The 23,948-nt window shown below is 37.5% G+C and overlaps 1 protein-coding gene across 2 annotated transcripts in view; it reads left to right on the plus strand.

Annotated features, from left to right (window-relative positions):
- DNAH7 (dynein axonemal heavy chain 7) overlaps window positions 1-23,948 on the plus strand; it is a 279,079-nt gene that overhangs the window by 54,996 nt on the left and 200,135 nt on the right. For both annotated transcript variants that reach the window (XM_073880956.1, XM_025894388.2), the window contains exons 14-20: window positions 166-293; window positions 3,158-3,236; window positions 6,722-6,946; window positions 9,046-9,192; window positions 11,140-11,825; window positions 13,823-14,009; window positions 22,695-22,888. In XM_073880956.1, the coding sequence (XP_073737057.1) occupies window positions 166-293; window positions 3,158-3,236; window positions 6,722-6,946; window positions 9,046-9,192; window positions 11,140-11,825; window positions 13,823-14,009; window positions 22,695-22,888 (1,646 nt within the window). The remainder of the gene's footprint in view (window positions 1-165; window positions 294-3,157; window positions 3,237-6,721; window positions 6,947-9,045; window positions 9,193-11,139; window positions 11,826-13,822; window positions 14,010-22,694; window positions 22,889-23,948) is intronic.

Below are 23,948 nucleotides of genomic sequence, written 5' to 3' on the forward strand. Positions count from 1 at the left end.
ACACACACACACACACACACACACACACACACACACACACACACACACACACCCCGAATCTTGTTAGATCACATACAAAAAAAAAAACCAATATTGTGAGAAAGGCAAAATTGTGGGAACCTTTTATTTTCCTGTTCATTAAACTTTTCATACTTAATGTTGCAGACTGTTCGTTTAGGAATGTTTGAAATGCACTGTGAGGAATTAATCAGAGCTTTGGTGAAGCGAGCAGAAATTATCTGTGGAAAACTTATAGCTAAAATGTTCCGAGATCATCAGGAAGTAAATACAAGGTATTTACGTGATACTGATTATTTTTTTTCCAGGGGGATGTTAGAATCAATTGTCATTCAAATAAAGTTATGGATTAGAACAGTGTCATCAGTGACCCCCCCCAAGAAGATAATGCCAAACTTATTTCTACTTGGCTTTGTTATTTTATGATTATTATTAGTTTTTCACCACAAATGCACCCTCCTGATTGCCTGATACAAGGTGGTATTAAAATGTGTTTGCAATTTTTTTTGCTCAAGTCAGGTGGGTGTTCTCTAACATCACTAAGGTTTTAAGTTTTAAGTTTGTATAATCAGTACACAAAATGGATTTTCAAAGTGGATTTACCCAATAGTTGTCCTGGGTCCTAATGGATCCTCAAATTTTGAACTTGACTCACTGTGATTATTCTTCAAGGCCCTGATAACTTGTTGTCTTAACTAAAAACTTATTTGTTGACTAACCTGGAGATTTTGAGGAAAACTGGCTCATGTTAAGTAAACTCACAGAATACTAAGGTGTAAAGCAGAATACCTGCGTTTATTTAGGAAGGAGGTTGAACTAGTCTTTCAATAACTGGTGTTAGTGTTCTGGGAACCTCTTTTCTGTTACAAGCTACATGGGAAATCCCCCGACATAATCAAATTTTGTAATGGTTCTGGTATTACAGGAAAAATAAATCATTAAAAAGAATATTCAGGCTGTATAAAAGCCTGAAGGAAGCGTGTAATAGGCACAACAGTAGGTGCTTATACTCTAAATATGAATGTAACTGCTGAAGAAAGTTACAGTCTTAAGGGGAAATAGACATACAAACCAGTAAATTATAGTAGGACTCAGTAAATACTGTAGTGAGCCACAGACATAAAACAGAGAAGGACATGATTAATTTCTTTCACGGTGGAGGTCGGGCAAGTGGGGAAAATCAGGGAAAGCTACAAAGAGGAAGGTGATATGTGAATTCATTTTAGAGGATGAGTAGTGGGAGTCTACCAGGTGAACAATGTAAATAAAAGAATTCCAGGTAGAAAAAGTAGCATGTAGAAGGGTGTGAGGTGTGAAAATGGCATGGTGTTATTTTAAGAACTGGGACTGATCTGTGTTGCTTTCACAGACACGGTGAGAAAAGAGGAGTGAGGGGTAGGGCTGAAGCAGGAGAGTACTCACATAGCTTTTCTAGGAACCAGAATCCTATACTCAACTGTAAAAGTACTTTTTCCTCTAAAGGTTCTGGAAGAATAGTGAAAATGTCTTTTACTTGTAGCTTTTCATGCTGAGTAAAATATTTATTTTAATTTCATAGCTCTTTTCCCTGCCTCCTAACTGCCCTCTGAGCCCGTGCCGATTCTACTTTTTCCCTCTTTCTCCTAATTGTGCTTCTCACCACACTCACTGGATGTACAAAGGACATATCAGGAATATTAGAGGACCCATCAGATACGAGTGCCTCAACTTCTTGCCCCTCCGTGTCTCAACTCACCTCTGTGTGAGCCCTTCATTCCTCTCCCCACATTTTCGGGCAAGAGTCTGTCACACCATTCAAAGTTCTCTCTGCCTATGGGCTCAACCCTATTGCCTCCCATCCTTCTGGAGCTGGTTCTACCAGTCACCCGTCTCCTCTGGATCTCACTATAAACCTCTCCTCTGCTGTGGATTCTGCCTCTCAAACTCATAACCATGTTCTTCCATCTTCTACCTCCCACTTCAACCCAAACTCACAACCATGCTTTTTTCCTTCAACTCACAGCCATTCTTCTTTCTTCTTCTTCCATCTTCGTTCTTCTCCCCCTCCTCCTCCTCCCTCCATCCTCCTCCCTCCTCCTCCTCCATCCTCCTCCCTCCTCCTCCTCCCTCCTCCTCCCTCCTCCTCCTCCTCCTCCACCTACCTCCTCCTCCTCCTTCTCCCTCCTCCTCCTCCTCCCTCCTCCTCCCTCCTCCTCCTCCTCCTCCCTCCTCCACCTCCCTCCTCCTCCTCCTCCTCCATCCTCCTCCTCCTCCATCCTCCTCCCTCCTCCTCCTCCTCCTCCTCCATCCTCCTCCCTCCTCCCTCCTCCTCCTCCTTCTCCTCCTCCTCCTCCCTCCTCCTCCCTCCTCCACCTCCCTCCTCCTCCTCCTCCTCCCTCCTCCTTCTCCCTCCTCCTCCTCCTCCTCATTCTTCTTCAGAAAGAGAGGGTAGGGAGAGGGAGAATCTTTAGCAGGCTCCACGCCCAGTGGGGAGCCTGAGGTGGGGGCTTGATCTCATGACCTGACATCATAACCTGAGCCAAAATCAAGAGTCAGAGGCTTAACTGACTGAGCCCCCTAGGTGCCCCATCACAGTCAATCTTCTTGAAGAAATTTCTGCATGTTTTATCTGGACTTTTTTAGCTTCTACCACTTTTATTTTTTAATCTCACAATAAGTTCATTATATGGGCCACAACCCAAATGAGTAGGAAATATTTGCCTATTGGCAGAAGTTTCTGAGTATAGAGGCCCATGTTAACCGTTCCCCACAAGTAGTGTTAATCACTCTCTTATTTAGTACTACTTTTTTGGTGCTATCTCAACTAAATCTCTGGTAGAGCCCCTAAAATTCTAGGTTGGAAGGGATCATTTATGGCCCTGTCTTCTATATAGGAATATGAGCTGCTTGAGAGTCATTATTATATCTTCATTTCTCTATCTCTGCCACTTAATATTATAGTTGGGAATGTAAGAGATGATCATTAAATGTGTATTGAATGAATCAGTATGGGCAAAAATTTGCTTTTATTTCTTTAGATGTCATATAGATAAGATCATCTTACTTTACTTTTCACATAATGGCATGTTTAAATAGTATATAAGAATATATTTAGGAATAAAATTTAATTGCATAAAATTGATTTTGTCTGGTATTTCAGATTATGTGATGAATTTGAGAAGATAGCTGAAAAAGCTCTTAGCACTCCTCCAAATACAGCAGAACTAATGGAAATGAAGGTATTGTTTATAAACTTTATAGTCATATGTGTGTAAGTTAATTGTTTCCCCAGCCGTTATCAGTTAGTTATCAACATGATAATATAATAACAATCATTCTAAAAGTTAAAAGAGGCTTAAAATAACGTTTTGTTATTCTTAGCTCATGAGTCTACAGTTTGGTGTTTCAGGCTGGGTACTCCTGGCTGGTTCTGGTCACAGTTGGATCCCTCACTTAACTGGGTCAGCTAGTTCTCAGTTGGGTAATTTGACTCTGCTCCACTTGTCTCTTAAATTCCAGCAGGCTCACTGGGCATGTTCTCATGGCATGGTAGAGACACAAAATCAAGCCCAGGTACACAAATACTTTTTTTTTTCTTTAAATTTTTTTATTGTTATGTTAATCACCATACATTACATCATTAGTCTTTGATGTAGTGTTCCATGATTCATTGTTTGCGTATAACACCCAGTGCTCCACGCAGAACGTGCCCTCTTTCATACGCATCACCAGGCTAACCCATCCCCCCACCCCCCTCCCCTCTAGAACCCTCAGTTTGTTTTACAGAGTCCATCGTCTCTCATGGTTTGTCTCCCCCTCTGATTTCCCCCCCCCTTCATTCTTCCCCTCCTGCTATCTTTTTTTTTTTCTTTACATATATTGCATTATTTGTTTCAGAGGTACAGATCTGTGATTCAACAGTCTTGCACAATTCACAGTGCTCACCATAGCACATAGCCTCCCCAATGTCTATCACCCAGCCACCCCATCCCTCCCACCCCCTACCACTCCAGCTACCCTCAGTTTGTTTCCTGAGATTAAGAATTCCTCATATCAGTGAGGTCATATGATACATATCTTTCTCTGATTGACTTATTTTACTCAGCATAACACCCTCCAGTTCCATCCACGTCGTTGTAAATGGCAAGATCTCATTCCTTTTGATGGCGGCATAATATTCCATTGTGTGTGTGTGTGTGTGTGTGTATACACACACACACACACACACACACACACCTTCTTTATCCATTCATCTGTTGATGGACATCTTGACTCTTTCCACAGTTTGGCACAAATACTTTTCAAGTGTCTCTGTGCATCACAGTAGTTAACATCTCATTGACCAAAGCAAGTCACATGGCCACAGCATGAGAAGACACCACAGGGTATGGATACTGCGAGAGGTGAAATATGGGAGCTGTTAGTGTAATCATCTACTGATATTTTTGAGAACACTATTAATACTACCATGCTAACAGGCATAAACCAGGACTGTCTTGGTCAACATGAGATATGTGGTCATCCTTAATTTTTTTATCAAATATTTAATCTTTAATAATTTGTTTCTTATAAGCTGTTTTTGTTATACATTAAAATTTTTTGTGGTAGTTTGCCAAAATATGTTTTGAGCATAGGATTTATGGTACTAAAAATATTAGCTAAGTCTCACTTTAATAATTTTTCATGTTCCTTCTGTGCTTGAAGTCTGCCTAATGGTGAGTAAAAGAGTATAAAACAACTAGCTAATCACCATTTCATTTTATTCCTTTTTCAATCTTATAACAACAAGCTTTTATAGGACTTAACCCCCCTTTTCCATCCAGCATTCCCAAGATCGAAAATAGAATCTTTTCTGTTTAGATTTTAAAATATTTACGCAAACCCAGAAAACATGTAAAATCATTGAAAACTTTATATAAGCAAGAAATTACAAAAGAAGTGCAAATGCTTGTGTATATTCTTTAGTCGTTTAAAGAAGTTTTTTAAATCATTAGAACCAACTTTACATATCAGCCTTTAACTAAAAGAATTCTATTTCTTTACAGTATTTGTACTTGTATTGGGGTTGTTAGCATGTGAATTTATGTGTGTGTGTGTGTGTGTGTGTTTGTGTGTATTTGATATACACATATATATGATCTCTTTTAGAAGATTTTTATATTTTAGTTGTTGTAGGATGTCAAGTGATGCTTTGATCATGGATGATTATAAAGTAGCTGGAGAATTCCATAACTGTATATTCCTTTGGAAAAATGAATATCAAGTATGAAGAGTGTCATTTATTTACCCTCCTAGCCATCACTGGAAATATTTACAAATTTGGAGTTATTTAGTGTGAATTTCTATTGTTCATAGTGACCCGTAACAGAAATTAGCAAATAGGATTCATTTAACTGATATTTAAAATATTTCTGCATCTAGGGTTCCTGGGTGGCTCAGTTGGTTAAGCAACTGCCTTTGGCTCAGGTCATGATCCTGGAGTCCCAGGATCGAGTCCCATGTCAGGCTCCCTGCTCAGCGGGGAGTCTGCTTCTCCCTCTGACCCTCCCCCTTCTCATGTGCTCTCTCTCTCTCTCATTCTCTCAAATAAATAAAATCTAAAAAAAAAATCTGCATCTTAAAAAATTTAGTCACACAAGGGCAAAATAACTTCTCAATTTGTTCAATACCAAAATCAGTCATTTATTATCAGTTGGGGAAATAAAAATTCAGTCGTTTGACTAAACAGAAATCTGATTAACCAAATTATACAAATATATTTTCAGTTAGACATTTTGTTACTTGTGGAAACCACCATGGTTCCCATCTTATTTGTTTGGATTTGTAGCATAATATTAAGTCTTGGTAGAATGTTTTATTAATAAAAGGCTTTTAGACAATGTTGGTTTTTTCCTTTTTAATTACAAAAGTAAAATTTTAAACAATATGGGATTGTACAAAGTAAAAAACAGAAGTTCATCTTTTTCCATAATTCCTTTCTTTAGAGTAGTGATTTTTTTAGTGTGAATTCTTTTTCCAAACATATATACAGTATTAAGTATAAACACTAGAGAGAGAGTTGAAGAGAGAAAGTCAGAGAAATGAAGATTAGACTTTTAAAAACATAAAAGAAGCATTTACTTCATACACAGGGAGGTGTAGGATATACAATAGGGAAGGTGAATATAAGTAGTTACAAGTAATTGCTAGTCTTCTCATTTTTCAATGGGGAAGCAGGTTTCCTTCAACATTTATATATATATATATAAAGATTTTATTTATTTATTTGACAGAGAGAGAGAGAGACAGCGAGAACAGGAACACAAGCAGGGGGAGTGGGAGAGGGAGAAGCAGGCTTCCTGCCGAGCAGGGAGCCCAATCTGGGGCTCGATCCCCAGACCCTGGGATCATGACCTGAGCCGAAGGCAGATGCTTAACGACTGAACCACCCAGGCGCCCCCTTCAACATTTATATCATTCAGATATATAAATTAACATGTATCAGAAGAGCTTTGCGAGAGCTCTACGTGTATATGTACATATACACGCGCACACATTATGTGCACACACATATACATACTGATGACAAGGAAACTGTGCTGCAGTCTCCTCTCTTGAACCAAAAGTCTACATTTCCAACAAGTCTGTGCAGATTCACGCATCTTTATGCATAGTGTCTCCACAGCCTAAGTTTTGACTTGAGCTGTTCCTTAAAATGCCATTTGCAATTTTTGTCTTCCTGCAGGCTTATATTCAGAAAGTAGAGACAACTGACATGGTTGAACTGGGCCAGAGATTGGTGGATTCTAAAAATTGCCTTGCTTTCCTCATTGAGTGCATAAACTTTTCTCCAGCAGACATCAGGCTAAATAATAATGTGTTCCAGTGGTATGGAAGAATGGATGAAATTTTTGATGAGCACAGGAAAATCATCAAGGAGAAAACAGAACAATATCAAGAAGGCCTGAAGGTTGGCATCATAGATATTTTAAATTATTTTCATTTTCTGGAAATGCTTACATTTCAACTTCTTACAGAGTATCATCAGCTCCTCTGTTCATGGGTCAGATACTTAAGCTTTCTCATGCCATCAATTTTAGCAGAAGATGGTATCCATACTGGCTTGATAGGGTATCATTTCTTGACTTTGCAAGGGTGAAAAATTCTAATATATTGCCCATAAATGACCATTAATAAAAATAGTGTTTATCTTATACAGTTTATAGTACTCTTTTGAGTTATTTTTATTGTTTAACATCCAAGCTCTCTCAATGAAGTGTGCCTTCACACACTCAAACTCACCTAAGGATTGTGCCCAGTCTTCCCTCAAACATTCAATAACGCTCACCTTTTCTGGTGTCCTACATATAAGATGGTTTGTGATTTTCCCCTTGTGTACTTGTCCAGCCTCATCTTCTACCTCCTCCGCTCCTTGTTCTTGACTTTTCAGTAACCCTGAGCAACTTTTAGATCCCTGGCCTCCTACACCTCTCCTCTCTTGCACATTCTCTCCATTCACTGGCAATCGCACCCCTGGCCCACTCACGTGCTTGTCTCTCTCATGTACTCAGTTGACTCTCTCAGAATTCCTCTCATCAGACCTCAGTTCTGCTTCTTCTCGGCTCCCACTACATTTTTAACACATCTCCCCTGGACTAACTACCCGATCATTGTCAGGTGCATCTCCCCAATAGATGGTCTGCTCTTTGATGATAGCAGGCCTGTTTCATTTGTTCCTTTTCTCCCTTCATACCCATGGGCCAGTGAGGTGCCTGACAGATAGGAATAGTGTGAGCACTCCACAGCTATTGTCTGAATAAATTATTTCATATTTTCAGTTTCATTTTACAGATGAAGAAGCTGAGGTTCCCAAAGTGAAGAGACCTGTGCTAGGTCAGCCAGGAGAGATGTCCCTTGATAGCAAATCACATTAAAGCAAATATGGTTAATTGACAGAACATGTTTGGAGAATAATTCATAGGCTTAACCAAAAACCTTCATATTAAACTGTAGTCTGTGTTTCTGTTGTACATTTAGGCCTTTTCAGATTTTTTTTAAGCCTGTAGAAAACATCATGAATAGCAAATATTAGACCCAGAAGTAATAACAGATTCTTAGAAAACTGTTAGGTGGCCCAGAATTATCTATACTTTGCTGTAAAATATACTATTCTACAAACTTCTCATAATGTTGATGAATTTCGTCTTCTCATTTTCCTTCCCCCACTGGGCCAGAGCAATAAAATTTCCATGAACTGAAGAAGACAGAAATCAGCCTAGATAATCCATAAAATATAAAATCTATTTTTGAATAACCCAGATTTGACTTTTGAATATTTTATTAAGAGCTATTTTTTTAGAGCCATTTAATTTGGAACGCCTTACCAATGACAATTTTATAATGAGCTTTTCTCATTAAAAAAAAAAAAACAACACACACCTGTTTTATATTGGAAGGATAGAGTTTTTAGATTTTAAAATCCAGATATATTTGCCTTGCACATTTCTTGTGAAGAGAGTCCATAGGACAAGAAAAATAACCTTGGAGTATTTTGTTTTAGAAATTGAAAATTGAAAAGATACTGAATATCAGAACACAGTTAAAGAAAGTCTGGGTTTTTTTTTTCTTGTTTGTAAAAATGCCATAGATCTCGTTATAGCCCCTAAAAAACTGGAGCTTTCTTTTAGCCCCATACTTGATTATTAAGAATTAAAAAAATTCTTATAAATCATTTGTTAGCACACACTCTTTAGCATGCTTAAGAATAATACCACCATTTAACCCATTCTTATTTTACTGGTTAGAATTTCTTAAATTGATAGAACAAAGTTAATTTTATCTAATTTCTGAATTATAGGAATCTTAATTCATTAATTTTAAATCTTGACTCTTAAAAATTATGCATGTTTTAGATCCTTGTCCTCTTCCAGACGATTCCTCTCTTTATATCTCGCCAGTGACAAAATAGAATAATAATTCTGATAATCTTCACAAATATTTAAACTTCCTTGCGATGCCTAGGGGTTTTACCTTTAAAAAAATCCTAACAACAAATATTGTTTGTACTAGTTACGGTGTGAACGGTTTGTGGAGGAATTGGAGAGTTATGCTAAACAGGCCGAAGAATTTTACTCCTTTGGAGACCTTCAGGATGTACAGCGATACCTGAAAAAGGCTCAAACACTGAATGGAAAGTTGGACTTAGCAGCAGACAAGGTATAATTTTAAAATTTTTAAGAGGATGAATTAGTTCAAAAGAAAGAGCATTGAGTTGAGTTCTACATTGACCTTTTAAAAATAGATTCAAATAGAAGTTCAACTACCTTTAGAGAATAATATAAATGGTGCAAATATCACTCTGCTGTACACCTAAAACTAATATAACTTGGTATGTTAACTATAGTGGAATTAAAGTTTTTAAAAAATAATAAATAGGGGCGCCTGGGTGGCTCAGATGGTTAAGCATCTGCCTTCGGCTCAGGTCATGATCTCAGCGTCCTGGGATCGAGTCCCACATCGGGCTCCTTGCTTGTTGGGGAGCCTGCTTCTCCCTCTGCCTGCCACTCCCCCTGCTTGTACTCTCCCTCTCTCTCTCTCTGGCAAATAAATAAATAAAATCTTTAAAAAATAAATAAAAAATAATAAATAAATGGCAAAAATAGTTCCAGTAGACATGCTTCGAGGAGAAGCAGCATTGCTGTTTTCTTTTGGTAGTTATCTCAGCAGCCTCTGTCTTTTATTTAAAAGATAGAGTGATATTTCCATCTGCTTATTTTTTATTTTGCATCACTGAATCATTTACATCATGTGCTAGCACCTGCTCATTCGTTAGTTGGCTCGTCTTCATAGAAGCCAGTGTAGATTTGGTGGCTGTGTTTTTAAACTAGGCCCATCATCTTCTCCCATCTGGCCACTTTGTTCCCGATATTGCTATGTCAGAACTCGGCTTTCTCATTAGAAGAAGCTGGAGGTGGAAAAGCCATACCCTTTGCCAAAGAGGATGTTTGAGATTTTTAATTGTATTTTTTTATAAAAAGGGGAAATATGAAAACAGACCATATTATGATGCTTTCCTGTTTCTCTTACATCAAAAGATTTTAGTATCTTAGTTCAGGTAATTAAATAGTTTATAATAGTCACAAAAGTGTGAACACATGTTGAGAAAGAGAAAGCATAGTTTTTGGAATTCGGTGCCCACTGAAATTTTGGGTAACCTGCATAATTTATATAGCTAACTCACACTTTTCAACTCTATAGATTTCTCCTCTAAACCACCCATATCCTCACATACTTCACTACTAAACAATGAGGAAATTAATACTTTCTTTGCCTCTTCTTTTTTTTTAGGATTTTATTTGAGAGAGAGCGAGCTTAAGCGGGGCGGGGGGGGGGGGGGGGGGGGAGCGGGGGGAGAGGAGGAGATGAGGGAGCAGACTCCCCACTGAGCAGGGAGTGCAACCCTGGGCTCCGTCCCAGGGCCCCCGAGATCACAACCTGAGTGAAGGCAGATGCTTAACTGACTGAGTTACCCAGGTGCCCCTTCTTTGCCTCTTCTTACCCTACACACATCTTCAAGACCCGGTTCTGGTTGCATCTTCTCTACCTAAACATCTATTCACCACAATCTCTTACCTCTGAGTGATAGCATTTTTAGTATATTCTATTCATGTATATTAAAGAGCTATTACTCTTAAGACATCTCTTCTATTGCCTCATATTATTGTTGAATAATTGCAATTTAACTTTCTACATATGCATGTCTATCTCCTGAGCTGAAATACTACCTCCTTAAAGTTGGTATTTTGCAACATAATACTTTTTTCTCTATTTTTCCACAGTACCTGATAATGCTGTGTGTATTAAAAGTACTTAAGTTCTTGTTAGTTAATAAATGATGGTATAACCTCAATATATCTGGATGGGCAAAGACTTCTGTACATATATGTCATTACTATTTTAACTTAACCAGATACTATTCTCTGGAAAATGTAATTAAAAAAAATAGGATAGATTACTGCTCAGCAATTCAGGATTATGGCCTAATTTCAGTTTAACTGTGGGGCTTAGTGAGGGCTTTGGGGTCACATTTGATAAAAAAATATTTTTAAAAAATTAATTTTGAATGTCCTTCACTTCTAGAATATCTTATACCTGTCATTCCAGATTGAGCAATTTAATGCTGAAGAAGAGGCGTTTGGTTGGCTACCATCAATATATCCTCAACGTAAAAAAATCCAAGATGGTTTGAACCCTTACCTTCGTCTCTACGAAACTGCTGTTGAATTTAGCAACAAATACCGAGGATGGACTGAAGGCCCGTATCATAAGGTGAATCCAGACCAAGTAGAAACAGAAGTTGGAAATTACTGGAGAGGACTGTATAAGCTGGAGAAGATCTTCCACGATTCTCCAAATGCATTGGCAATGACAAAAAAAGTAAGAGCAAAGGTAGAAGATTTCAAGCAGCACATTCCTCTCATTCAAGTAATCTGTAATCCTGGTTTGCGCCCCAGGCACTGGAAGGCCATGTCCAACATTGTTGGCTACCCACTGCAACCAGCAGATGACTCCACCATCTTCACTTTTTTAGACATGGATTTGGAACCATATTTAGATAGGTTTGAAGGTATTAGTGAAGCAGCTAGCAAAGAATATTCTCTTGAAAAGTCCATGGACAAGATGACTAACGAGTGGGATACAGTGGAATTTGTCATTCTTCCTTATAGAGAAAGTGGGACATTTATTCTGTCATCAGTTGATGAAATTCAGATGTTGTTGGATGACCACATTATTAAAACACAAACTATGCGAGGCTCTCCTTTCATCAAGCCTTATGAAAAACAAATAAGGTAAAGTAATATTTATATGACAATGTTTATGCCATGTTACCAAAATTGTATGTAATTTGTGTTATCACTTGTATGTAATATACGGTTCTTTTTGAAAGTTGATTCTGCACTTCATACTTAATATTTTAAATAGTTGATTGGAAGGAGTGATAACCTTCTTTGCATTCGGAATAGTACTTACTCCTTTGCTATCATCTATAGTCATAACAAAGGTAGTGGACAATCAGCCTCCAGAAACTCATTTTTATTGCCTACAGTCTGATCTTATACATTTGACTCAAAAATAATTTCACATCTCTGCACATAGCTCATAGAACATATGAACTATGAAACTGAAGATAGTCATTTTCCAAATATACTAATTAGGTTATTGTAGATGATCCTTGAAAGTTTGTTGTAATTTTCACTTCGATGCCTGAAGGATGGCTAGGTAAGTGCAGAAGTATGAATACTATGACTCCAGTCTAGAGTTTCAGGCATCTGACACAGATGATTAAATTAAATCCTTATCCTGTTTTTTTAAATTTTTGTAGTTTGTAAGAAACAGTTTATATTTATCTTCAAAAAGAGAGTAAATCCAACTCCGACTACCATCTTCAATAAGAATTTGTATGACGAGGGAAAGCTAACTGCTTGGCAGTGTCCACCTCTGGTTATTGATGTGTTAATCCTAAACTTGAGTATTCTCTGGCATTGGCCCAGTTCCCCCGGTTGCTCTGCCTGCTACCTTGCTTGCTCCAATGTGCTCATCAAGAGTAATTTTGTTAACTGCTCTGAAAGTGGTATAACCAGATTGGATTTTTAAGGGCTATCCATGAGATCATTAGCTAGTGGGAAATTTTCCATGTCAGTTAGGGATTAGATGGAGAAAGAGGGAAGAACGATGGGAGGCAGAGGCATTTCTTCTTGTGAAAAGAGGTTAAATTCACTGATAAATGTTGAAGGGAATGCCTTAAAATGCCTTCAAATGCCTTAGAAAAGCATTTGAAAATGCCTGGTGACTTTTAGAACTTCTATTTACAGGGCTTGGTTTTAACAGTCTCAAATTACAGGTCACTAATTATAAATGATGAGTAATGTATTAATCTACACATAAAGCTATCCCATCTCTAAGGTCTGTTGCCATTGACCGATCATTCTTCTCGACGGCTATGTTATCTCTTGTAGCACAGTGGTTGCAGTGATCTGGGTTCAAATCTGACTCTATCATTTATTAGCTGGGTGGACTTCAACCTCGCTATGTGCCTTAGTCTCCCCATTGGTAAACAGATATGCTGGAGCTTATAGGATTATGGTGAGGAGGGAGCAAAAACATGCAGAGACCTTAGAATCGTGCTTATAAAATAGTTTATGGTGTAATTATAATATTTATTCTTGAGGAAATCTTGTCATTATTTTTGTTCTCCATGTTTAGAAATGAATTGATCACTATTGTAGATTAAAAATGCTTCCTTCTCACAAATGCCACACTATTATATTTTAGATTATGTAGATTTTTCTTTAAATGCCAGTTAGATCTTATGAATTAAATACTGTGTTCTGGAAATAAAGCCTTTATGGGCTTAATTTTTTTTTTTTAAAAAAGGGGAATGTTAAAGGAAATGAGTCTTGGATGTAACTACCTTTCCTAAGAAGTTCAGAGTGCCCTTCACTGAGAACATTATTACTGTCTCCAAAATCTCATTTCTCAGTTTGTACCTTCCAGCTATGGAGTTGATTTGCAGGAAAGTTTATTGCTATGGCATATCCAGAAACCAGCCATTTGTAGAAAGGTATATTTGAACATGTATATTCCATATAAACATAAATGCTGGTGCTATTATTTTAAAACAGATTTTGTGGAACAAACTTTGTGATTTGTTGTCAAATGAAGGTAGAGGAATGGAATGGGAATAGCAGTACTACAAACAAGATTGACAATCGTAGGCATCGTTTTGAGTTTTGTCATTTGAAACATTGCTTGATTTGCTGTTGAACCACTGTGTTTTGCTTCTCAGAGAGTGGGAGAGCAAGCTCCTGCTGCTTCAGGAAATTCTGGATGAATGGCTCAAGGTCCAAGCCACATGGCTATATTTGGAGCCCATTTTCAGTTCTCCAGACATTATGTCTCAAATGCCTGAGGAAGGAAGACGATTTACAACTGTGGATAAAACATGGAGAGAGATAATGAAAAGTGTTGTACAAGTAGGTGAAAATCTCTGAGAATGTAATTATTTGGTTGAAGTGACAAGATTTTTGTTTTCAAAACAATCCAAAAAAGTCATTGTCTTTTCCCCCACATAGGTTCCTTTTTCAGATATTATTTTAGAATCCTAGAAGGAAGAAATATAAACTGAGTAGATATTTTGTCCTGACTACTTCTTGGGGTCCAAAGTAATTTGCATTATTTAATGACAGGTGGTTCTATTAGTGGTTCCTACTGGATGCTCTGGCAGGAAGACACCGTATGCAGCATGTGATGTCCCCTCTATTTTATGCCCCCCTTGTTTTGGGCTGCACCACCACTGAAATGCACTATAGTGGGAACATGGCAGCATGCCACTCAATCAATAAGCTTCTCTTTAGGCATCTAAAAAAAATGATGAGTTGCTATAAACATCGGGGTGCACGTACCCCTTCGGATCACTACATTTGTATCTTTGGGGTGAATATCCAGTAGTGCAATTGCTGGGTCATAGGGCAGCTCTATTTTCAACTTTTTGAGGAACCTCCATACTGTTTTCCAGAGTGGCTACACCTGCTTGCATTCCCACCAACAGTGTAGGAGAGTTCCCCTTTCTCCGCATCCTCGCCAACATATGTCATTTCCTGACTTGTTAATTTTAGCCATTCTGACTGGTGGGAGGTGGTATCTCATTGAGGTTTTGATTTGGATTTCCCTGATGCCGAGTGATGTTGAGCACTTTTTCGTGTGTCTGTTGGCAATTGGATGTCTTCTATGGTGAGCATTGTGAATTGTGTTAGACTGTTGAATCACAGACCTGTACCTCTGAAACAAATAATACATTATTAAAAAAAAAAGAAGTAGGAAGGAAGAAATGAAGGGGGGGAAATCAGAGGGGGAGACGAACCATGAGAGACTATGGACTCTGAGAAACAAACTGAGGGTTCTAGAGGGGAGAGGGGTGGGGGGATGGGTTAGCCTGGTGATGGGTATTAAGAGGGCACATTCTGCTTGGAGCACTGGGTGTTATATGCAAACAATGAATCATGGAACACTACATCAAAAACTAATGAGGTAATGTATGGTGATGAACCTAATAAAAAAAAATCCAAAAAATAGAAAAAAAAATAAAAGGATGAGTTGCAAAGATAAATTTAAAAAGACCAATAAACACAAACAAAATGCAATCAATCAAAACAAATACTGAACTGACAATTTAAGGATGGAATTTGGTTCCCAAACTAGTAACACTGAAAAAGATACGATTTTTTGTTCAATTCAAAAGACATTTATTGCCCGCAAAGCATCGTTTGTATGTTACTGGGAAGTTAACATTAAAGTAGAAGAAATATTAGTTATTAAATTATATTCATTAAATGAATGTAAATTTCTCCATTGGTGTTTTTGATCAACTACAATGCTGGAAGGTAAGATGAATATTATCTTAAAATTTTCCTACCCTAAAATAGAAATACACATATTGTTATTATTTAAACTTTGAAAGTTGTGACTATAATCCTAAATATGGATAATACTTTCAACATCAACTATATGATTTGCTAGGAAAAATATTCAGAAAGATAGACATGGATTTAATAAGTTTACTTCATTTTATGTAGTAATACTTGAAACATACCTCTGTACAAACCAAACTTCTGTAAAATTAATCACACTGGAATTCTATATTTAAAGGACCTATTGGTGAGTCACTTTGTAATACATTTAATCATCTCTAATTTATTTTAAAAATTTAGCCTTTTGTATATCATTTCCTTACAAAAGGGCAAAACCCTTACAACATGTACACATCTTCACTTGGAAAAGGATGAAGGAGAATTTTTTTAGTTGCTCAAAACAAAAAGATGTTTGTATTTTCCTAGTTAAGATAATTTTTAAAATAAAAAAATACACTCTTTTTTTGGTATTTGATCAAAATAACTCTTCAAAACCCCATATTGCTAAGGAAATTTTATAGGTATTTTAGTACCTAGAAAAAGGGCAGCTATGCTGGGGCTAGTAAATTAAGGAGACAGATCTTCAATTCTATCAAACTGCTGAATTAAAAAACAGGGACACCTGGAGGGCACAGTCGGTTGAGTGGTTGAGCGTCTGACTCTTGGTTGCAGCTCAGGTCACGATCTCAGGGTCATGGGATTGAGTCCTGAGCTGGGTTCCATGATCATTGTGGAGTCTCCTTAAAGATTCTCTCTCCCTTTCCCTCTGCCCCTTTCTCCCCTCTCTAAAATAAATAAATCTTAAAAAACAAACAAGTACACCTGAAACTAATAAAACACCGTATTTAAAAGAAAAACAGACAAAACAAAACAAAAAAAAACATTACTTACTCTTAATCCAAATAAGCAGTTTCTTTTGGGTGACACTTCCTTTACTCTTGCTGTAAAACCTGATTGTCTTCCTGAACTGGCTTTACATTTTCTTTTTCTCAATATATTAGTATTCAGGACAGCTTTTGTCCATACTCCCCAAAGCTTTGAAAATAAACCTAAGTCCATATTTTCTCAGGAAGGCTAATGAGATGACCTGTGTAGTAGAGACATCACTGGATTAAGTGTTTGATACAAAAAGCCATCACTTTCCATCTGAGGGATTCCTAACAAAGGTTCTTTTAGAACTAGGCAAGAGAAAAGACTCGGAGGTTAAATAGAGAATGTGAAAGATAATTTCATGTTTTGAAACCTACCAAAGATCCTATCTCACTAGGAGAGGCTCCGTTATTGACCATTCAATCTAATTCCAGAATTTTTCAATCACTGTTAAGATAGTTTTGCCTATGAAGACTTAGCTGTACCTGTATCAAAACCTCAGTCTCATGTTCTATGCTGAGCTCTTCTCCTTTGCGCAGGGTAGGTAAAGCGGAGGTTCCAGTGTTGGGGAGATGTGGGGACTGACCTCCCACACTACTACTCTCCTTCCTGTGCTTATTGCCCGCTGCTGGGACAAAGAGAAGGAGGGAGAGGGGGGAGAAAGATAGGAAGAGGGAGAGAAAGAAAGAGGGCAAGAACGAGAGAGGATTTACTGATATAACTGATCCAGTCCAATTGGCTGTCCTTTTTGTTGGAGGTCATAAGGTGGCCAGCCTCCTGTCTGTGGAGTCCAGGCAGTCACTATACCTTTGCTTTTGGTCATCACAACTGGTCTAGCTTTTTGATAAGTTGTGGATAGGCGAAGTCCACAAATTGACTCAGTATGGACAAGTGAAGCTCCCAACAAGCTCTGTCTGGTAAGAGATCCTATCATTAGCAGCATCTCCCAGGTTTGACATTCTCTGTGAGATTTGGCTGCATCTTCAACCTGACCTTGCAGTGGTGGCTACTGCCACCTTTCTCTCATCTGTGTGTCTCTGCCCTAGGCTACAGCAGTATTTCACAAGTCAGTAGCCCTTAATTTCATCTGGGGCTTGCAGAAAGGTGGGATCCATCATCTGTACCTTGTGGTGGCCTTGAGCACATCGTCCTCGCCCCTCCTTCACCTGGTCATTCCACCACACTATCTTCTCCCGTGGTTCTTTTCCTGCTCTGGACGCGCTGGAGCCGACTTTCAGTTGGGGGAGAGATGTTAGCTTCCTCTCTTTGCAGACACTTGAAAACATTTCTAAGGATTCTCTTGGCCCACCTCCTTAAGATTCAGGGATGGAAACCGGTTAACTGCCTACCGTTTGGAGGTGAAAGAAGTGAATAATCTTTCTTCATGTATACTGCGCTCACTTCCAAACTTTTGACCCTTGCAAGTCTTCATTTGTAGTCTATACAGGCAGAAAAATGCACTCTCGAACTTCTCCCCCAAACTTTTCCTCTTGTAGTCTAACCCCATCTTAGTACACATAAATACCATTCCCTTGGTTGCTCAGGTGAAAAACTTAGGAGTTGATTCTTTTTTTCTTTCTTTCTTTCTCTTTGCTATAGTAAATATGATCACTTGGCACCACACATCTCTCTTCTTTCTAGTGAGCTGGAAAGCTAAAAACCACCTCCCTCAGACTCCCTAGCATCTAGTTTTTGGCAGTGAATGAGATTTAGACAACTATAAACACTCGGGATTTGGAAAGCATAAGTGAAATTGATGCCATCTTTTTGCCATTTTAGGTATTTCTGCTGTCAGGCAAGATCATGAGCACAAGACTTCTTTTTTTTTTTTTTTTTTCTTTTCCAACAGGACTTCAATATCTGGTCATCAGTTTTATAGGTATTTAGAGGCAGTGATGATGGTGGCTTTCTGAGCCCTAGATTCACAGTCACTATAGTGTGTCCTTGAATGCAGTAGTGCTCATGGAGATATCCTGTCATGATTGGGGCAGGGGTAGAAACACTCCCAGAAGGTCAGCTCCACAGTGTTTCAGAAGTCTCTCCTGAAATGTGCTCCCCCAGACCTTCTGATGATTTTTTTTTAAAGATTTATCTATTTATTTGAGAGAGCAAGAATAAGAAAGAGAGAGAGTACACGAGAGGGGGGAGGGTCAGAGGGAGAAGCAGGCTCTTCGCCGAGCAGGGAGCCCGTTGCGGGACTTGATCCCGGGACTCCGGGATCATGACCTGAGCCGAAGGCAGTCGCCTAACCAACTGAGCCACCCAGGCACCCCTTCTGATGATTTTTGTAATCGCTTCATTCCCTACATTAAGTATCTTTTTTTGCTTAATGTACCTAGAAGGATTCTATTCTGCCCTGAATTCTGAATAAATGTGTGAACACCTCAAAGATGGAACTAGGATTGTTTATAGGACCCAGCTAGGTTTTAGGATGGTGAAAATCTAGTTACCGTTTGAAGATGGAGCCCTGGTGGTTCCTGGCATGCAGTACAAAAATCTCTTAAATCATGCTCTTGGTCTCCTGGAATGAAGAGCCTATTTTATAGATAATGCTTTGGTGGACCAAGTGGCTGCTGGAATCAGTCAGCATGGTAGGAATTTGAGATGGGCTGAATTCTTTTAAAAGCACTGGAGAAATTAAAGAATGATACAGCTTAATTCAGAATTTAAAACTCTACTCAAAGCATGGTCAGAAGACTAAGGAGCTTCTGTGACTGCTCTCAAAGAGCCTCTTATTTCTCCTCGCTACAAGTTTGACATAGCCAAAAATGAGCAATAGAGTCTGATTCAGTGGGTTGGCGAATTATAATGTAATTTAATTTGTAGCCTTGCCAGATCTGTTATGTGAAAGGTAGATTACTTACCGGGAAAAATAGGATGGTGAGAACTGGAAATGGGGACATTTGGATTGGTTTGATTGACTCTAGGTAGTCTGACCCTCATACCGCTGAGCCTCCTTTGCCAGAAGCCTTGACAGAAACCTGAAAGATATGCAAGACAATGTATCCCAAGGTCCATTCTGTGAATCCACATTTTCTCTCTTAGTGCTTAAAAGGTTTAATGAGTATCTTACAAGTTTTCTGTTGTCCAGGGATTTCTGATTAGAAAGTTTATGGTTGTGGAAGTTTACTAAACTGGCTTGAGCTTAATTCCATTAAGTGTGTGAAACTCTGCTTTCTGTGAAGCTTCCTGGCAGCAGTAATTAGAATGCTTTCTCTTTATACCCAAATGCAAGTTTCAGGCCCCTGATATCACAGCGATTTGGTTTAAAAATGTAAATCACCCAGTAGATTGTCACTTGAGCTGCTGAGAGTAGTGATACTTGTGAAGCAAAAGAAGCCCATACAATTTATAGAATTATTCCTTTAACCAAACATATATATATACACATATATATGTATATGAATATATACATGACAGTTAATAATTCCTTTTCTTCCCCTCCAGGAGACAGAAAGTAATTCAAGTGTCAAGGGAGTCATACTAAATTTCAAATTTCTAGTAGTTTCCTATTAGAACATCTATTGTTATGTCCTGAGAACACAGCTCATAAGTTCCATCCTGGTGCACGATGGAGGCTTGTACTTTCCTTGGGTTGTTCTGTGTGTCTACACGCTTGCCTCATCCTGTGTTTGCTCAAGCGTTCAACAAATACTGATGGAATGCCTTCTGCAGAGCAAGATTTTATAGCACTACTTAAAGGGACTTAAAGCCAGTTTTATTTTACAATGTTAAATAGCTTCCCTGAAGAGTGGCAGATTATAAACTGTTCATTTTAACTCTGTGAAACTGAGGGAGCGAAGTAACTCCTCATTCCTTCCATCCACCCACCCTGCCCCACCCCGCCCCACCCCCAGGAGCATCTTTCTGTCTGTCTCTTTGACAGAGATGGAAGAGAAAATAAAGGGTAGTTACAGGTGTATGTGCTTCTTATGCTTATACTGTATTAGATTCTTGAAATATTTTATCTAGTTTGGTCCTCATAACAACTTTGGAAGAGGGTTCTTATTCCCATTTTAAAGATAAGAAAACAGAGACTCCATTTAAGTAAATGACCCAAGGTCACACAGGTAATAAGTAGCCTTGGGATTTAGGAACCAGGTCTACGCTTTCCTTTATCTGATGCAGTCTTTGTTATGGTCACCTTCTCACAGGAAGAAAGTGAAGGTACTTTAGTTTCCAGGCATGAGATGATTACTTTTATTTATTTTTTCTTAAGTCCACATACAAAGGTACATAGATTATTGCCTTTGTTCATTTAGAGTTCCACATTCTTCTCAGTCATTGGACTAATCTGTCTAAATAGGTTTGACCTCAGGAATCCAATAAAAATTTTTACTTAAATGTTAAGTGCTTCCAGAGGTATTTCTTTTGTAATTGTAATATTTAGGGAGAGAAACATGACCTGTTGTTTTAAATAGCTAAATTTTTCTTTAGCTTTCGAAACTTAGATCCAAGATAGCAATATTGCAATAAATTCTTTGGCTGAGAATGAAACAAATATTGTTAATTTGTGAAAGGAATTTTTCACATTTATTAGCAACTGTTCAGCTTTTTTGGTTTATTTTTTTTCTAACAAGGAAAGGCATATGTTACCAGAAGGTGGCACTCTGAGAACATCATTTTGGTTTTGGGATTTAGGAGTACCGGAGTACTCCTCTATCCTTTCTTTATTGGATGAATTGCACATTTAAATTATGACCTGAGTCTTTGTCATGCTTCCTTTTACATGCGTTTTTAAAAAAAATGTTTATTTAAACATAAAACTGTTAGGAAAGAAAATGTCTTTTTAAATTTATCTCTTTGAAGAGAATAAAATGATATGTTACGTATTTCATGTGAAACTGTTTTATTGAGAAAACAGGTATTAATGATAATTATATTATTTGATTAAATTGCTATGTTTCCAAGTTACATTGTTAAAATTCAAAACAAAGCAGGAAAGTGTACCTTCTCTTTCAGCTGCATTCCAAGTATATTAACAAAAACATTTCAGAGAGTCCTGCAGGAGTATAAAATTTCTGTGTAAAACAATTTACAACTGACATTTTTGGTTGATTTCTTAGTTATGGCTGAATGCCACAAGGAAGCTAAATAATTTAATCTTGAAATTCCATGTTTAATTTTTTTAACTACCTTCTTTTAATATCTATAAATTTTCTACAATGCCCTGTTACTTATATTAATAAATACACTAGTGTCTTCTCACTATTATTTGGTCTGGAGATTAATATCTCCAATGTGTTTTAGCCCTTTTCCTAACATATTGATGCTTACTTAGTAAAGAACTTTTTTATTTGTCATTTTGTCATTGGTGATCCCTGAGTTTGGAATTAAAAGACCAACACTAGACCTAGATGACATCAATCAGGTGTTAAAGAAAAAGAAGTAAAAAGAATTTTATTTCAATGATATCTAGATTGTATTTTAAAAATGTGTTCCTAAAGATTTTCATAAACCCAGTGGTTATTTATATGGATATTTTGATAAATCAAGAAACTATTTACTTTTCAAAAATATCAGTTCTTAAGACCACCTTTTGGTTCTAATTCTTATCTTGCATCCCACGGCATAAAAGAAAGCTCTTTTAAATACTTGACCGTGTTTGAAAAACTTTAAACCAAACAGCTCACAGTGGCACTTTTCTGTGATAAAATGTTCTGAAATCCATGCCTTAACGGTAGAACAGTCTTAGCTTCTAGAGAGTTCAGGAAGAATACAGCTGGAACTTAAGTCCTTCAGCAAGCAGTGTTACGGTGTAGTGCCAAAAACCTTTTGTTGCAATGTAAGATTTTTACCAAAAACTCCTTTCTTCACCCCCAAATGCTTACATTTTTATCTACAGTTATAAAACAGGGATTGTGTTATTTTATTACTGATAACAATAATATCTGAAATAATGATGATTTATCATTTTAGAATACTTTTTCTCAAAGAATAAAAAACAAACATATCTCATACTGTTATTTTGTTTCTCCCATCCTTCCTGTGAGTCTCCTGTTTTTGCCCCAAGCCCTGTGGATGGGTGCTTACCCTCCTACTCACCCTCCTTCCCACTTTCCTTCTCTACGCCCTCCTCCCCTCCCCTTCCTTCCCTTCCTGTCTTCTCCTTCTCTCACTCATGCTCATTGTTTTTTCCTCACACTTTCCAACTTAGAATGAGAAACTTGAGCATTATCGCTATGGTTCAAGTCAACATGACTCTTACTAATTAAAAAGGCTAGTTAGATCTAGAATATGCGAGACTACTTTTAAAAAATAAATATTCACTTAAGTTTTGGTTAACCTTTGTTCAATTAAAAACATATGATCTCAGATATAATATGAATACAAATAAAGCTAGTACCTAATATTTTTGAGTTGGGTGTTTTTAATTTTTAGGACAAACATGTTCTACAAGTTGTAACTGTTGAGAGAATGCTGGAAAGGCTGAAAAAATCAAATGAACTTTTGGAACTCATTCTTAAAGGACTTAATGAATATTTGGAAAAGAAACGTCTTTTCTTCCCCAGATTCTTTTTCTTGTCTAATGATGAACTTCTTGAGATACTGTCTGAGACTAAAGATCCCACTAGGTAAGTAACTTACATATATAACACATGGCTAAATTTATCTGCTTAAATTTAATTTTTTAAAATAAGGCAGAATGTAAATGTGTATAATTATGTTCAAAAATATTCTAAATATTATCAGTAATCAATGTAATTATTAAAAACATAATATCATTGAAAGATATTTTTCCAAATGTGATGCATCTTGGGGAGGATTTCATACTTTATCTATTTTCTCTTACAGATTTTTCAGAACACATTACTCTTACAGTGGCTTGCAATGACCCATGCAGGTGGTCTTTCATTATCCTTCCTATTTATCTCCCTCTGTTTTCTTGTTCATTCTGTTATAGTTTTTCCAATTCCACTATAAAAGGGGCAGACTCCTCCCTTGGTGTACTGTCCTCTTTGCATAAGTTTCTCCTTATCTAAATATCCATAACTTCTTTTACCTCCTCTAGATTTTTGTGGAAACCTGCTCAAACATCTGCCCCTCAGGAAGACTTTCCCTGACCGCTATATTTAGTGGCAACCGTTCCAGCCCTCCCTAGCCACCTTTCCTGGATTATCTTCTCTGCCCTCTTTTCCTTTGGCATCTTTTTTATCATCTGGGCATACTCTATAATGTACTTATTTGTTTACTGTCTGATTTCCTCTAGCAGAATATAAGCTTCATGATGGCTGAGATTTTTTACTTTTTTTTCCAGTGCTGATTCCCAATTCCTTAGAAGAATGTGTAAGTGTAGTATATAGTGGACAGTGAATGGATATTTACTAAATTTGTTAGTTTTGTGCCTTGTGCTTTCAAAGTAGGAGACAAGTAATCCAGACAAAAAGATAAATTTAGGCTCAGATTTCCATCTGAACTTTTACATTCTGCTTCTTTATTGCCTATTGAAAGATGAGTTCTATTGGTTATTGGTAATGTGCCAAAAATGAGGGCTTCAGCCCCTCCCATCTATGTACAATGACTCTAGTTGAAAAGCTTCAAAGCAGTTGATTTAGCGAATTGTGAAATACCTAGAGTGCTGAACTTCATGATTTGTAAGCAGTCTCTGAAGATCCCAGTTGAAAAAGCTAGTTT

This window comes from Callorhinus ursinus, unplaced genomic scaffold, assembly GCF_003265705.2.
Source record: "Callorhinus ursinus isolate GAN/ISIS: 27379988/994484 unplaced genomic scaffold, GSC_fseal_2.0 scaffold2, whole genome shotgun sequence".
NCBI lineage: Eukaryota > Metazoa > Chordata > Mammalia > Carnivora > Otariidae > Callorhinus > Callorhinus ursinus.